The 14077-nt window shown below is 43.5% G+C and overlaps 1 protein-coding gene across 1 annotated transcript in view; it reads left to right on the plus strand.

Annotated features, from left to right (window-relative positions):
* LOC146058637 (transient receptor potential cation channel subfamily M member 2-like) overlaps positions 1 to 14077 on the plus strand; it is a 262847-nt gene that overhangs the window by 218109 nt on the left and 30661 nt on the right. The window contains exons 20-23 of the mRNA XM_083170910.1: positions 2353 to 2524; positions 3849 to 4029; positions 11311 to 11492; positions 11568 to 11700. Coding sequence (XP_083027036.1) covers positions 2353 to 2524; positions 3849 to 4029; positions 11311 to 11492; positions 11568 to 11700 — 668 coding nt within the window. The remainder of the gene's footprint in view (positions 1 to 2352; positions 2525 to 3848; positions 4030 to 11310; positions 11493 to 11567; positions 11701 to 14077) is intronic.

Below are 14077 nucleotides of genomic sequence, written 5' to 3' on the forward strand. Positions count from 1 at the left end.
TGCACATTGGGGAGTACTGCAGTGATGGATATATCTCTGGAGAGTCACACCTATGTGCAATGTGCAGTACTGCATTGATGTATGTATCACTGGAGAGTAACACCTATGCACAGTGTAGTACTGCATTGATGTATGTATCTCTGGAGAGTCACACATATGCACAGTGGGGAGTACTGCAGTGATGGATATATCTCTGGAGAGTCACACCTATGTGCAATGTGCAGTACTGCATTGATGTATGTATCACTGGAGAGTCACACCTATGCACAGTGTAGTACTGCATTGATGTATGTATCTCTGGAGAGTCACACCTATGCACAGTGTAGTACTGCATTGATGTATGTACTGTATCTCTGGAGAGTCACACCTATGCACAGTGTAGTAATGCATCGATGTATGTATCTCTGGAGAGTCACACCTATGCACAGTGTAGTACTGCATTGATGTATGTACTGTATCTCTGGAGAGTCACACCTATGCACAGTGTAGTAATGCATTGATGTATGTATCTCTGGAGAGTCACACCTATGCACAGTGTAGTACTGCATTGATGTATGTACTGTATCTCTGGAGAGTCACACCTATGCACAGTGTAGTAATGCATTGATGTATGTATCTCTGGAGAGTCACACCTATGCACAGTGTAGTACTGCATTGATGTATGTACTGTATCTCTGGAGAGTCACACCTATGCACAGTGTAGTAATGCATTGATGTATGTATCTCTGGAGAGTCACACCTATGTGCAATGTGCAGTACTGCATTGATGTATGTATCACTGGAGAGTCACACCTATGCACAGTGTAGTACTGCATTGATGTATGTATCTCTGGAGAGTCACACCTATGCACAGTGTAGTACTGCATTGATGTATGTACTGTATCTCTGGAGAGTCACACCTATGCACAGTGTAGTAATGCATTGATGTATGTATCTCTGGAGAGTCACACCTATGCACAGTGTAGTACTGCATTGATGTATGTACTGTATCTCTGGAGAGTCACACCTAAGCACAGTGTAGTAATGCATTGATGTATGTATCTCTGGAGAGTCACACCTATGCACAGTGTAGTACTGCATTGATGTATGTACTGTATCTCTGGAGAGTCACACCTATGCACAGTGTAGTAATGCATTGATGTATGTATCTCTGGAGAGTCACACCTATGCACAGTGTAGTACTGCATTGATGTATGTACTGTATCTCTGGAGAGTCACACCTATGCACAGTGTAGTAATGCATTGATGTATGTATCTCTGGAGAGTCACACCTATGCACAGTGTAGTACTGCATTGATGTATGTACTGTATCTCTGGAGAGTCACACCTATGCACAGTGTAGTAATGCATTGATGTATGTATCTCTGGAGACTCACACCTTTGTGCAATGTGCAGTACTGCATTGATGTATGTATCACTGGAGAGTCACACCTATGCACAGTGTAGTACTGCATTGATGTATGTATCTCTGGAGAGTCACACCTATGCACAGTGTAGTACTGCATTGATGTATGTACTGTATCTCTGGAGAGTCACACCTATGCACAGTGTAGTAATGCATTGATGTATGTATCTCTGGAGAGTCACACCTATGCACAGTGTAGTACTGCATTGATGTATGTACTGTATCTCTGGAGAGTCACACCTATGCACAGTGTAGTAATGCATTGATGTATGTATCTCTGGAGACTCACACCTTTGTGCAATGTGCAGTACTGCATTGATGTATGTATCACTGGAGAGTCACACCTATGCACAGTGTAGTACTGCATTGATGTATGTATCTCTGGAGAGTCACACCTATGCACAGTGTAGTACTGCATTGATGTATGTACTGTATCTCTGGAGAGTCACACCTATGCACAGTGTAGTAATGCATTGATGTATGTATCTCTGGAGAGTCACACCTATGCACAGTGTAGTACTGCATTGATGTATGTACTGTATCTCTGGAGAGTCACACCTATGCACAGTGTAGTAATGCATTGATGTATGTATCTCTGGAGACTCACACCTTTGTGCAATGTGCAGTACTGCATTGATGTATGTATCACTGGAGAGTCACACCTATGCACAGTGTAGTACTGCATTGATGTATGTATCTCTGGAGAGTCACACCTATGCACAGTGTAGTACTGCATTGATGTATGTACTGTATCTCTGGAGAGTCACACCTATGCACAGTGTAGTAATGCATTGATGTATGTATCTCTGGAGAGTCACACCTATGCACAGTGGGCAGTACTGCATTGACACTCACTCAGAACCTAGCACAGCTTTGAACACAGCCCAGAAGTTATTGTGTTGTGAGTCCCAGTGTAAGTGATCGGCATTTCTTCTATCAATCTCCAGCTGAAGGAAATATACTTCTTCATCTTCTTTCTGGCTATTCTGATTATAGCCTACGGAGTCCCAAAGCAGGCCATTCTGTATATCAATGAGACGAGACTGGACTGGATATTCCGGAACGTTATCTACTACCCATTCACGACGCTCTATAACAAGTTTCCAACAGATGTAGATGGTAAGTTCCCCGGTGCTATGTCTGTAGTATGATGAGGGTGACGGTAAGTTCCCCGGTGCTATGTATGTGATATGATGAGGGTGACGGTAAGTTCCCCGGTGCTATGTATGTGATGTGATGAGGGTGACGGTAAGTTCCCCGGTGCTATGTATGTGATGTGAGGGTGACGGTAAGTTCCCCGGTGCTATGTATGTGATATGATGAGGGTGACGGTAAGTTCCCCGGTGCTATGTATGTGATGTGAGGGTGACGGTAAGTTCCCCGGTGCTATGTATGTGATATGATGAGGGTGACGGTAAGTTCCCTGGTGCTATGTATGTGATATGATGAGGGTGACGGTAAGTTCCCCGGTGCTATGTCTGTGATATGATGAGGGTGACGGTAAGTTCCCCGGTGCTATGTCTGTGATGTGATGAGGGTGACGGTAAGTTCCCCGGTGCTATGTCTGTGATGTGATGAGGGTGACGGTAAGTTCCCCGGTGCTATGTCTGTGATGTGATGAGGGTGACGGTAAGTTCCCCGGTGCTATGTATGTGATGTGAGGGTGACGGTAAGTTCCCCGGTGCTATGTCTGTGATATGATGAGGGTGACGGTAAGTTCCCCGGTGCTATGTATGTGATATGAGGGTGACGGTAAGTTCCCCGGTGCTATGTCTGTGATATGATGAGGGTAAGTTCCCCGGTGCTATATATATATATATATATATATATATATATATATATATATATATATATATATATATATATATATATATATATATATATATATATATATATATATATATATATATATATATATAAATATAGTCAGCTCACGGCCCGGCACTCTCCGATAGGGATAATGAGCTGCGTGCCCCTGCACAATGTAATAGCGTCACAGGATTTCCAAGACCCGGCGGGCAGAAAATCAGCACGGCACTGCAGCAACTTTTCAAATGCTTTTATTTCCCATAGACAGTGGCACTGTCTATGGTATTTTGTTACACATATCCTCCTGAAGACGGAGCGTATAGCTTCGAAACGTAGAGGGAAATAAAAGCATTTGAAAAGCTGCTGCAGTGCCGTGCTGATTTTCTGCCCGCCGGGTCTTGGAAATCCTGTGACGCTATATATATATATATGTATTATGAGGGTGAGTGGCGGTAAGTTCCCCGGTGCTATATATTTGTGATATGAGTGACACGGTAAGTTCCCCGGTGCTATGTCTGTGATATGACTGACAGTAAGTTCCCCGGTGCTATGTATGTAATGTGATGTGAGGTCACGGCTGTATATACAGTATTTATAGCACAATAACAGAGTTCTATCCATCTTTCTTCCCCAGGTTTGAGCTTTGTTCCCTCACAATGCTCCCAGAATGGCAGCAATCCGAACCTTCCTCTGTGTGTGTACAACGATGGCCACGGCAACATCCTGTTCCCACAATGGCTGACCATTATATTACTCTGCCTGTTCCTCCTTCTCGCCACAGTTCTTATCATGCACGTCTTGTTTTCTGTAATTAGGTAAGAACCAATCCACTATATCCTTATCATATAACCTATCCATATTGTATAACATCTCCTTATCGTATAACATCTACTTATCGTATAACATCTCCTTATCGTATAACATATCCATATCGTATAACATATCCATGTCGTATAACATATCCATGTCGTATAACATATAACGGTACTCTTTACCTAGCACGGCGCCCATCGCGGTCATCGCGGGCATTGAAAGCACTAAAAAATCGGGTGCGACGCGACCGACGCGATGCCCGCGATTTCCCATAGGGACCAATGTTAAATTTCTCAATTGACCCGATTTTTCTGTTCAATGCCTCAATTGACACGATTTTTCCATAGGAATCAATGTTAAATGGCCCACAGAGGCCAAATAGCCACCCTGAAGTGTGAAATGGCCCCCACAATTGTTACCGCCACCCCACGATCAATGTGAACCCGAAGCGTGGCGAGCGCAGCGAGCCCGCGAGGGGCAGGGGTCTGCGTCCTACGACCTTTTCATACCCCCACTATCCTCGTCGGCGTGGAGTTGAGAATAGAATAGTGTGGCGAGCGCAGCGAGCCACCGAGCCCGAAGCGTGGTGAGCGCAGCGAGCCCCGCAAGGGGACGAGGATACCTGTGAAGCCCGCGAAGGGACGCGTTTACCTGTGAAGGTATCTGCGTCCCCTCGCGGGCGCCGTGCTAGGTAAAGAGTACCCATATAACATATCCATATTGTATAACATATCCATATTGTATAACATCTCCTTATCGTATAACATACCCATATCTTATAACATATTCATATCTTATAACATCTACTTATCGTATAACATATCCATATCGTATAACATATCCATATCGTATAACATATCCATGTCGTATAACATATCCATGTCGTAAAACATATCCATATCGTATAACATATCCATATTGTATAACATCTCCTTATCGTATAACATATCCATATCTTATAACATCTACTTATCATATAACATATCCATATTGCATAACATATCCATATCGCATAACATATCCATATCGCATAACATATCCATATCGCATAAAATCTCCTTATCTTATAACATCTATTATCATATAACCTATCCATATCCTATAACATATCCATATCGTATAACATCTCCTTATCATATAACCTATCCATATTGTATAACATATCCATGTCGTATAACATATCCATATCGTATAACATATCCATATCGTATAACATCTCCTTATCATATAACCTATCCATATCGTATAACATCTATTATTATATAACCTATCCATATCCTATAACATCTCCTTATCATATAACCTATCCATATTGTATAACATCTCCGTATCATATAACCTATCCATATCGTATGACATATCCATATCGTATAACATCTCCTTATCATATAACCTATCCATATTGTATAACATCTCTGTATCGTATAACATATCCATATCGTATAACATATCCATATCGTATAACATATCCATATTGTATAACATCTCCTTATCATATAACCTATCCATATCGTATAACATCTCCTTATTATATAACCTATCCATATTGTATAACATCTCTGTATCGTATAACATATCCATATCGTATAACATATCCATATCGTATGACATATCCATATCGTATAACATCTCCTTATCATATAAACTATCCATATTGTATAACATCTCTGTATCGTATAACATCTCCTTATCATATAACCTATCCATATCGTATAACATATCCATATTGTATAACATATCCATATTGTATAACATCTCCTTATCGTATAACATCTCCTTATCATATAACCTATCCATATCGTATAACATATCCATATTGTATAACATATCCATATTGTATAACATCTCCTTATCGTATAACATCTACTTATTATATAACATATCTATATCGTATAACATCTCCTCATCATATAACCTATCCAGATCGTATAACATCTTTGTATCGTATAACATATCCATATCGTATAACATATCCATATCGTATAACATCTCCTTATCGTATAACATCTCCTTATCATATAACATCTCCTCATCATATAACATCTCTGTGTCGTATAACATATCCATATCATATAACATATCCATATTGTATAACATCTCCTCATCATATAACATCTCCTCATCATATAACCTATCCATATTGTATAACATCTCTGTATCGTATAACATCTCCTTATCATATAACCTATCCATATCGTATAACATATCCATATTGTATAACATATCCATATTGTATAACATCTCCTTATCGTATAACATCTCCTTATCATATAACCTATCCATATCGTATAACATATCCATATTGTATAACATATCCATATTGTATAACATCTCCTTATCGTATAACATCTACTTATTATATAACATATCTATATCGTATAACATCTCCTCATCATATAACCTATCCAGATCGTATAACATCTTTGTATCGTATAACATATCCATATCGTATAACATATCCATATCGTATAACATCTCCTTATCGTATAACATCTCCTTATCATATAACATCTCCTCATCATATAACATCTCTGTGTCGTATAACATATCCATATCATATAACATATCCATATTGTATAACATCTCCTCATCATATAACATCTCCTCATCATATAACCTATCCATATTGTATAACATCTCTGTATCGTATAACATATCCATATCATATAACATATCCATATCGTATAACATCTCCTTATCGTATAACATCTCCTCATCATATAACATCTCCTCATCATATAACCTATCCATATTGTATAACATCTCCTTATCATATAACATCTCCTCATCATATAACATCTCTGTATCGTATAACATATCTATATCATATAACATATCCATATCGTATAACATCTCCTTATCGTATAACATCTCCTCATCATATAACATCTCCTCATCATATAACCTATCCATATTGTATAACATCTCCTTATCATATAACATCTCCTCATCATATAACCTATCCATATTGTATAACATCTCTGTATCGTATAACATATCTATATCATATAACATATCCATATCGTATAACATCTCCTTATCGTATAACATCTCCTCATCATATAACCTATCCATATTGTATAACATCTCCTTATCATATAACATCTCCTCATCATATAACATCTCTGTATCGTATAACATATCCATATCATATAACATATCCATATTGTATAACATCTCCTCATCATATAACATCTCCTCATCATATAACCTATCCATATTGTATAACATCTCTGTATCGTATAACATCTCCTCATCCTATAACCTATCCAGATCGTATAACATTTCCATGTGTCTCCGTTATTTCTGCTGCACCGCGGAGTCTCTAATAGCATGATAGAGTTCCGGGTCTTTGTACATAGCCACTTCCTGTGACACCCCTGTTCCCTCCCAATCATCACACAGGGACATCAAATATATTTAGGATACTGTGCATCCCGATCTGTACTGTAACTCATCACAAACTATGCACCAAGGCCTAATGCAGATCTGATCACATGGCTGCAAATTTGCAAACCTGGCGATTAGCGATAGACTGCGCATGTGTATCGTAGTTTGATTGACAGGAATTTGAAGTTTAGGGGTGGTAATTGGTAGTGTCAGGGAATACGCAGGCCTGAGGGGAAGTCATGTGACGTCAGCTCCGCCCCCGATCAGCCTGATTCTATCACAGCCGCTGAGTAAGTCCTGGGCTACACACAGACTGCGCACACTGGGGAATCATTATATGGTGAGCGGCGTGGCCAGGTGTGTCAGGGGAAATCATGTGATGTCAGCTCCGCCCCCATCAGCCTGATTCTATCGCAGCCTCTGAGTAAGTCCTGGGCTGCACACACTGGGGAATCATTATATGGTGAGGGGCGTGCCCAGGTGTGTGAGGGGAAGTCATGTGACATCAGCTCCGCCCCCAATCAGCCTGATTCTATCGCAGCCTCTGAGTAAGTCCTGGGCTGCACATAGACTGCACACACTGGGGAATCATTATATGGTGAGAGGCGTGGCCAGGTGTGTGAGGGAAAGTCATGTGACATCAGCTCCGCCCCTGACCAGCCTGATTCTATCACAGCCTCTGAGTAAGTCCTGGGCTACACACAGACTGCACACACTGAAGAATCATTATATGGTGAGGGGCGTGCCCAGGTGTGTGAGGGGAAGTCATGTGACATCAGCTCCGCCCCCAATCAGCCTGATTCTATCACAGCCGCTGAGTAAGTCCTGGGCTACACACAGACTGCACACACTGGGGAATCATAATATGGTGAGTGGCGTGCCCAGGTGTGTGAGGGGAAGTCATGTGACATCAGCTCCGCCCCCGATCAGCCTGATTCTATCACAGCCGCTGAGTTAGTCCTGGGCTACACACAGACTGCACACACTGGGGAATCATTATATGGTGAGGGGCATGCCCAGGTGTGTGAGGGGAAGTCATGTGACATCAGCTCCGCCCCCGATCAGCCTGATTCTATCACAGCCGCTGAGTAAGTCCTGGGCTACACACAGACTGCACACACTGGGGAACCATTATATGGTGAGGGGCGTGTCCAGGTGTGTGAGGGGAAGTCATGTGACATCAGCTCCGCCCTAGATCAGCCTGATTGTATCACAGCCGCTGAGTAAGTCCTGGGCTACACACAGACTGCACACACTGGGGAATCATTATATGGTGAGGGGCGTGCCCAGGTGTGTGAGGGGAAGTCATGTGACATCAGCTCCGCCCCCAATCAGCCTGATTCTATCGCAGCCTCTGAGTAAGTCCTGGGCTGCACATAGACTGCACACACTGGGGAATCATTATATGGTGAGAGGCGTGGCCAGGTGTGTGAGGGAAAGTCATGTGACATCAGCTCCGCCCCTGACCAGCCTGATTCTATCACAGCCTCTGAGTAAGTATTGGGCTACACACAGACTGCACACACTGAAGAATCATTATATGGTGAGGGGCGTGCCCAGGTGTGTGAGGGGAAGTCATGTGACATCAGCTCCGCCCCCAATCAGCCTGATGCTATCACAGCCGCTGAGTAAGTCCTGGGCTACACACAGACTGCACACACTGGGGAATCATAATATGGTGAGTGGCGTGCCCAGGTGTGTGAGGGGAAGTCATGTGACATCAGCTCCGCCCCCGATCAGCCTGATTCTATCACAGCCGCTGAGTAAGTCCTGGGCTACACACAGACTGCACACACTGGGGAATCATTATATGGTGAGGGGCATGCCCAGGTGTGTGAGGGGAAGTCATGTGACATCAGCTCCGCCCCCGATCAGCCTGATTCTATCACAGCCGCTGAGTAAGTCCTGGGCTACACACAGACTGCACACACTGGGGAACCATTATATGGTGAGGGGCGTGTCCAGGTGTGTGAGGGGAAGTCATGTGACATCAGCTCCGCCCCCGATCAGCCTGATTCTATCACAGCCGCTGAGTAAGTCCTGGGCTACACACAGACTGCACACACTGGGGAACCATTATATGGTGAGGGGCGTGTCCAGGTGTGTGAGGGGAAGTCATGTGACATCAGCTCCGCCCCCGATCAGCCTGATTCTATCACAGCCGCTGAGTAAGTCCTGGGCTACACACAGACTGCACACACTGGGGAACCATTATATGGTGAGGGGCGTGGCCAGGTGTGTGAGGGGAAGTCATGTGACGTCAGCTCCGCCCCCGATCAGCCTGATTCTATCACAGCCGCTGAGTAAGTCCTGGGCTACACACAGACTGCGCACACCGGGGAATCATTATATGGTGAGGGGCGTGCCCAGGTGTGTGAGGGGAAGTCATGTGACGTCAGCTCCACCCCCGATCAGCCTGATTCTATCACAGCCGCTGAGTAAGTCCTGGGCTACACACAGACTGCGCACACCGGGGAATCATTATATGGTGAGCGGCCTGTGAATGGATTTGCAGATAATCGCTGATTGGCGTAATTTGCGCAGGCTTCACAGGGCGGGATTTCACTTTATCTGGGCCTAAAATCAGTGGGCATGTGCAGTACAACACCTCACTCCACTGCATTCGATATCATCTAGTCATGGGCTATGTGTGATCATCATACAGAATAGTGGCCGGTAGCGTGTCCTACATATAAGGCCTTACTACACCTTGTACAGAGTATATAATGAGAAGTGGGGGGTGGGGGGACGAATCCGCACTACTAATCTATTGTCCATTTATTTATGGAAAGATGGGGTCATAACTGACTATCATCACTTGCATCACTACTGACCACTGGGTCCTTAAGCTATCCAACGATGGTCAGTGGTGCCCCCCGTGTTATAAACGTCAATACCTAAGTATTGACCAAAAAAGGAACAAAGAAACGCGGGTGGGGTGCACGCTAATACTCCAATCTAATATTCAGTTTGGTACTTGTGTAGTTTCATGGCGGCAGCATGGCCGCGCACTACTACCGGGTCTGTGTCCCCTTGCGGGGCTCACTACGCTCGCCACACTATCCAAAATCAACTACATGCCAATGTGGATAGTGGGGGTATGAACTATCCACCTTGGCATGGAGTTTATTTTAGAAAGTGTGGCGAGCACGAGGGGATGCCGACCTGGAAGTAGCGCGCGGCCATGCTGCCGCCATGAAACTAAACAAGTACCTTCATTTTTAGTTTTTTATATAAGTAAATATAGGTGAAACCCTTAATTAGTGTATGAAAATATATTTGTAGCCTGCGAATATTAATAATTTATTTATTGTGCCAGCAGGAAGGATAACAAATTATTTCTTATAAAAACTGAACATCATATTTTTCTCATTTTGGTTTTCTAAGTATATATAATGAGAAGAACATGGCAGATTGTCAATGTGTGTACTCACTATCTCCATATACAGAGTATATATAATGAGAAGAACATGGCAGATTTCCAATGTGTGTACTCACTATCTCCATATACAGAGCATATAATGAGAAGAACATGGCAGATTGTCAATGTGTGTACTCACTATCTCCATATACAGAGCATATAATGAGAAGAACATGGCAGATTGTCAATGTGTGGCCTCACTATCTCCATATACAGAGTATACAATGAGAAGAACATGGCAGATTTCCAATGTGTGTACTCACTATCTCCATATACAGAGTATATATAATGAGAAGAACATGGCAGATTGTCAATGTGTGTACTCACTCTCTCCATATACAGAGTATATATAATGAGAAGAACATGGCAGATTTCCAATGTGTGTACTCACTATCTCCATATACAGAGCATATAATGAGAAGAACATGGCAGATTTTCAATGTTTGTTCTTGTTTCTTTCTTTCTGTCCCAGTTTTGTATTTAATGACATCGATCGCCGCTCGGATCAGCTCTGGAAGTTCTATCGCTTTGGCCTCATAAGCGAATACAATGAACGCCCGGCCCTCCCGCCACCATTCATCGTGTTTAGCCATCTGTACCTCATCCTGCAATGCGTCATCTGCAGACAGCCGCCATGGGGCTACGGAGTACTGCGTGAGTGTGACACCACCATTACCGCGGGGTTAGGTGTGTACGCTGTGTAATAATTGTCACACATTGTCCTTGCAGGACGCGTGCTAGATAAATGCCAGGAGTCATCGCTGCTGTCCTGGGAATCTTACGTGAAGGACAACTACCAGCTAATACAACAGCAGCGACAGCAGCAGAGCCAGGAAAATCTGGTGAAGGGAACGTCCGAGAGGTAAAACACTGTAGACAAGTCTTAGGTTTTCCTAACGGATATTTGCAAGAGCTCACAATGAAGAACCTCTAGAAGCCAGACCAATTAGCCATGGACTTTGGAGTCTAGTAGGACCCAGGTCTTTACTGTAGACCCTCACAAGGCGTCATGACCACGCTGCTGGTTTCCCACAGGTCACTCCCTCCCGGGGAATTACGGGATGTGACTAGGAAGGTTTGGGTTGGGTACTGGCACGTGAACAGGAGTCAATAGGTGCGAGGTAGCAGACAAATGAGTTGGGGACGGCAGCACGCAGAGTAACAGTCCACGTTCTGGGAAGGTGGCAGCAGGAAGCTATACAGGACCATGAGCAATAGACAATCAAACATGGTCAAGGTATCAGGCAGAAGCAAGGTGTGCCAGGCAGATATCTTCCAGGGAGCAGGAAATATCCCCAGCACAGAGGCTGAGAGCTGGGTCTATACAGGAATATAGAATACCAGAAGCAAACACATCACGGCCCTTAATCAGATCTGATCGCAGTACAAATTTGATTGGAAAATGGGCAAAACGCTGTGCACTGCAGGTGGGGCAGATGTAACCTGTGCAGAGAGAGTTAAACTTGTGTTGAAACTGAAATCTAAATTGCAGTGTAAAAATAATGCAGCCACTATTTACCCTGCACAGAAACAATATAACTCACACAAATCTAACTCTCTCTGCACGTTACATCTGCCCCACCTGCAGTGCATATGGTTTTGCCCATTTTCCAAACAAATTTGTACTGCAATCAGATCTGAATAAGGGCCAACATGTGCGGAGGCTCACCTGGCTGCAGTGCTGGTCTTAGGTCTATAAGGTCCCAGATTCTACTGAGCACATCAGTGCTTACATTATGGGACTATGGGCCTTATTCTAGTTCACTCTATGAGGACACCGGGTTCCCCAATCATTCAGACACTGAGCAGATGAAACCAAAATAACGGGATTTTTTTCCACAGCGCACACAAATAGATAAAAACAGGAACAAGAGGCAAAAGTAGCGTAGAAACATCCAGGTAGAAGTCCAAACAGGTAGGTTTTATTTTTTTCTTGGGGGGGGGGGTTCAATCGCACTAGGCCTTAAGAGTTGAATTACAAATAAGTATATCTGGCCCCCTGTGAGTACAGATAATAATGTTTAGGATATCATTCATAAACATTCAGGGTTGTGCTACCACGGACAAGCAAATCGTAAGGAGATTGGGGAAAGAATACAGTTTGTCACATGAGTGGGGCACCTGACAAGAAAAGAATTGATACACGATAAAATATAAAACTGTGAAATATGACGAACTACATAAAACATTAAACAGGGTGAAGACAGTGCGTATTAAAAACCGCACATGCATCTTTTAATACGCACTGTCTTCACCCTGTTTAATGTTTTATGTAGTTTGTCATATTTCGCAGTTTTAAAGTAAACCAATTAAAAGGTATATTTTATCGTGAATCAATTCTTTTCTTGTTAGGTGCCCCACTCATGTGACAAACTGTATTCTTTCCCCTATCTCTTAGCAGTCCAAACAGGCCGTCCTTGTAGTGTCACAGTTCCAAACCAATTCCACAGAGCAAACTATCGCTTATCCACACAGCAGTGATAGCAGATTAGTCCTCCGAATACCACAGGGATCCCCACCGCAACCCTATCACTTATTCCACACAGCCGTGATAGCAGATTAGTCCTCCGAATTCCACAGGGATCCCCCTCGCAACCCTATCACGTATTCCACACAGCCGTGATAGCAGATTAGTCCTCCGAATTCCACAGGGATCCCCCTCGCAACCCTATCACGTATTCCACACAGCCGTGATAGCAGATTAGTCCTCCGAATACCACAGGGATCCCCCTCGCAACCCTATCACGTATTCCACACAGCAGTGATAGCAGATTAGTCCTCCGAATACCACAGGGATCCCCCTCGCAACCCTATCACGTATTCCACACAGCCGTGATAGCAGATTAGTCCTCCGAATTCCACAGGGATCCCCCTCGCAACCCTATCACGTATTCCACACAGCCGTGATAGCAGATTAATGTACACAAAAAACAAATTTCGACAGGCAGATAAATGCGCCCTGGACTGCTGCTATGCATGTTCTCCGTGGGTCACTACACCCCACTACTACAATACACCAAAAACACAATTTGAGAACACACTTCAGCGCTATCCCAAAAGAAAATATATAGCTCTTCAGCACAACACCAGACTTGCTTGCAGAATTATTGGGTCTGTTTGTATCATAAATGTGTGCTGTAGAGTAATTGGGGCCTTCTACTGACCTCCGTAGGGGTCCCTATATGCCCATAAAGGTATCTTTTATGTTCACACTCCACGGTAGTCTCCTCTAGATATCT

This window comes from Crinia signifera, chromosome 2 (assembly GCF_055691185.1).
Source record: "Crinia signifera chromosome 2, ASM5569118v1, whole genome shotgun sequence".
NCBI classification, from domain to species: domain Eukaryota; kingdom Metazoa; phylum Chordata; class Amphibia; order Anura; family Myobatrachidae; genus Crinia; species Crinia signifera.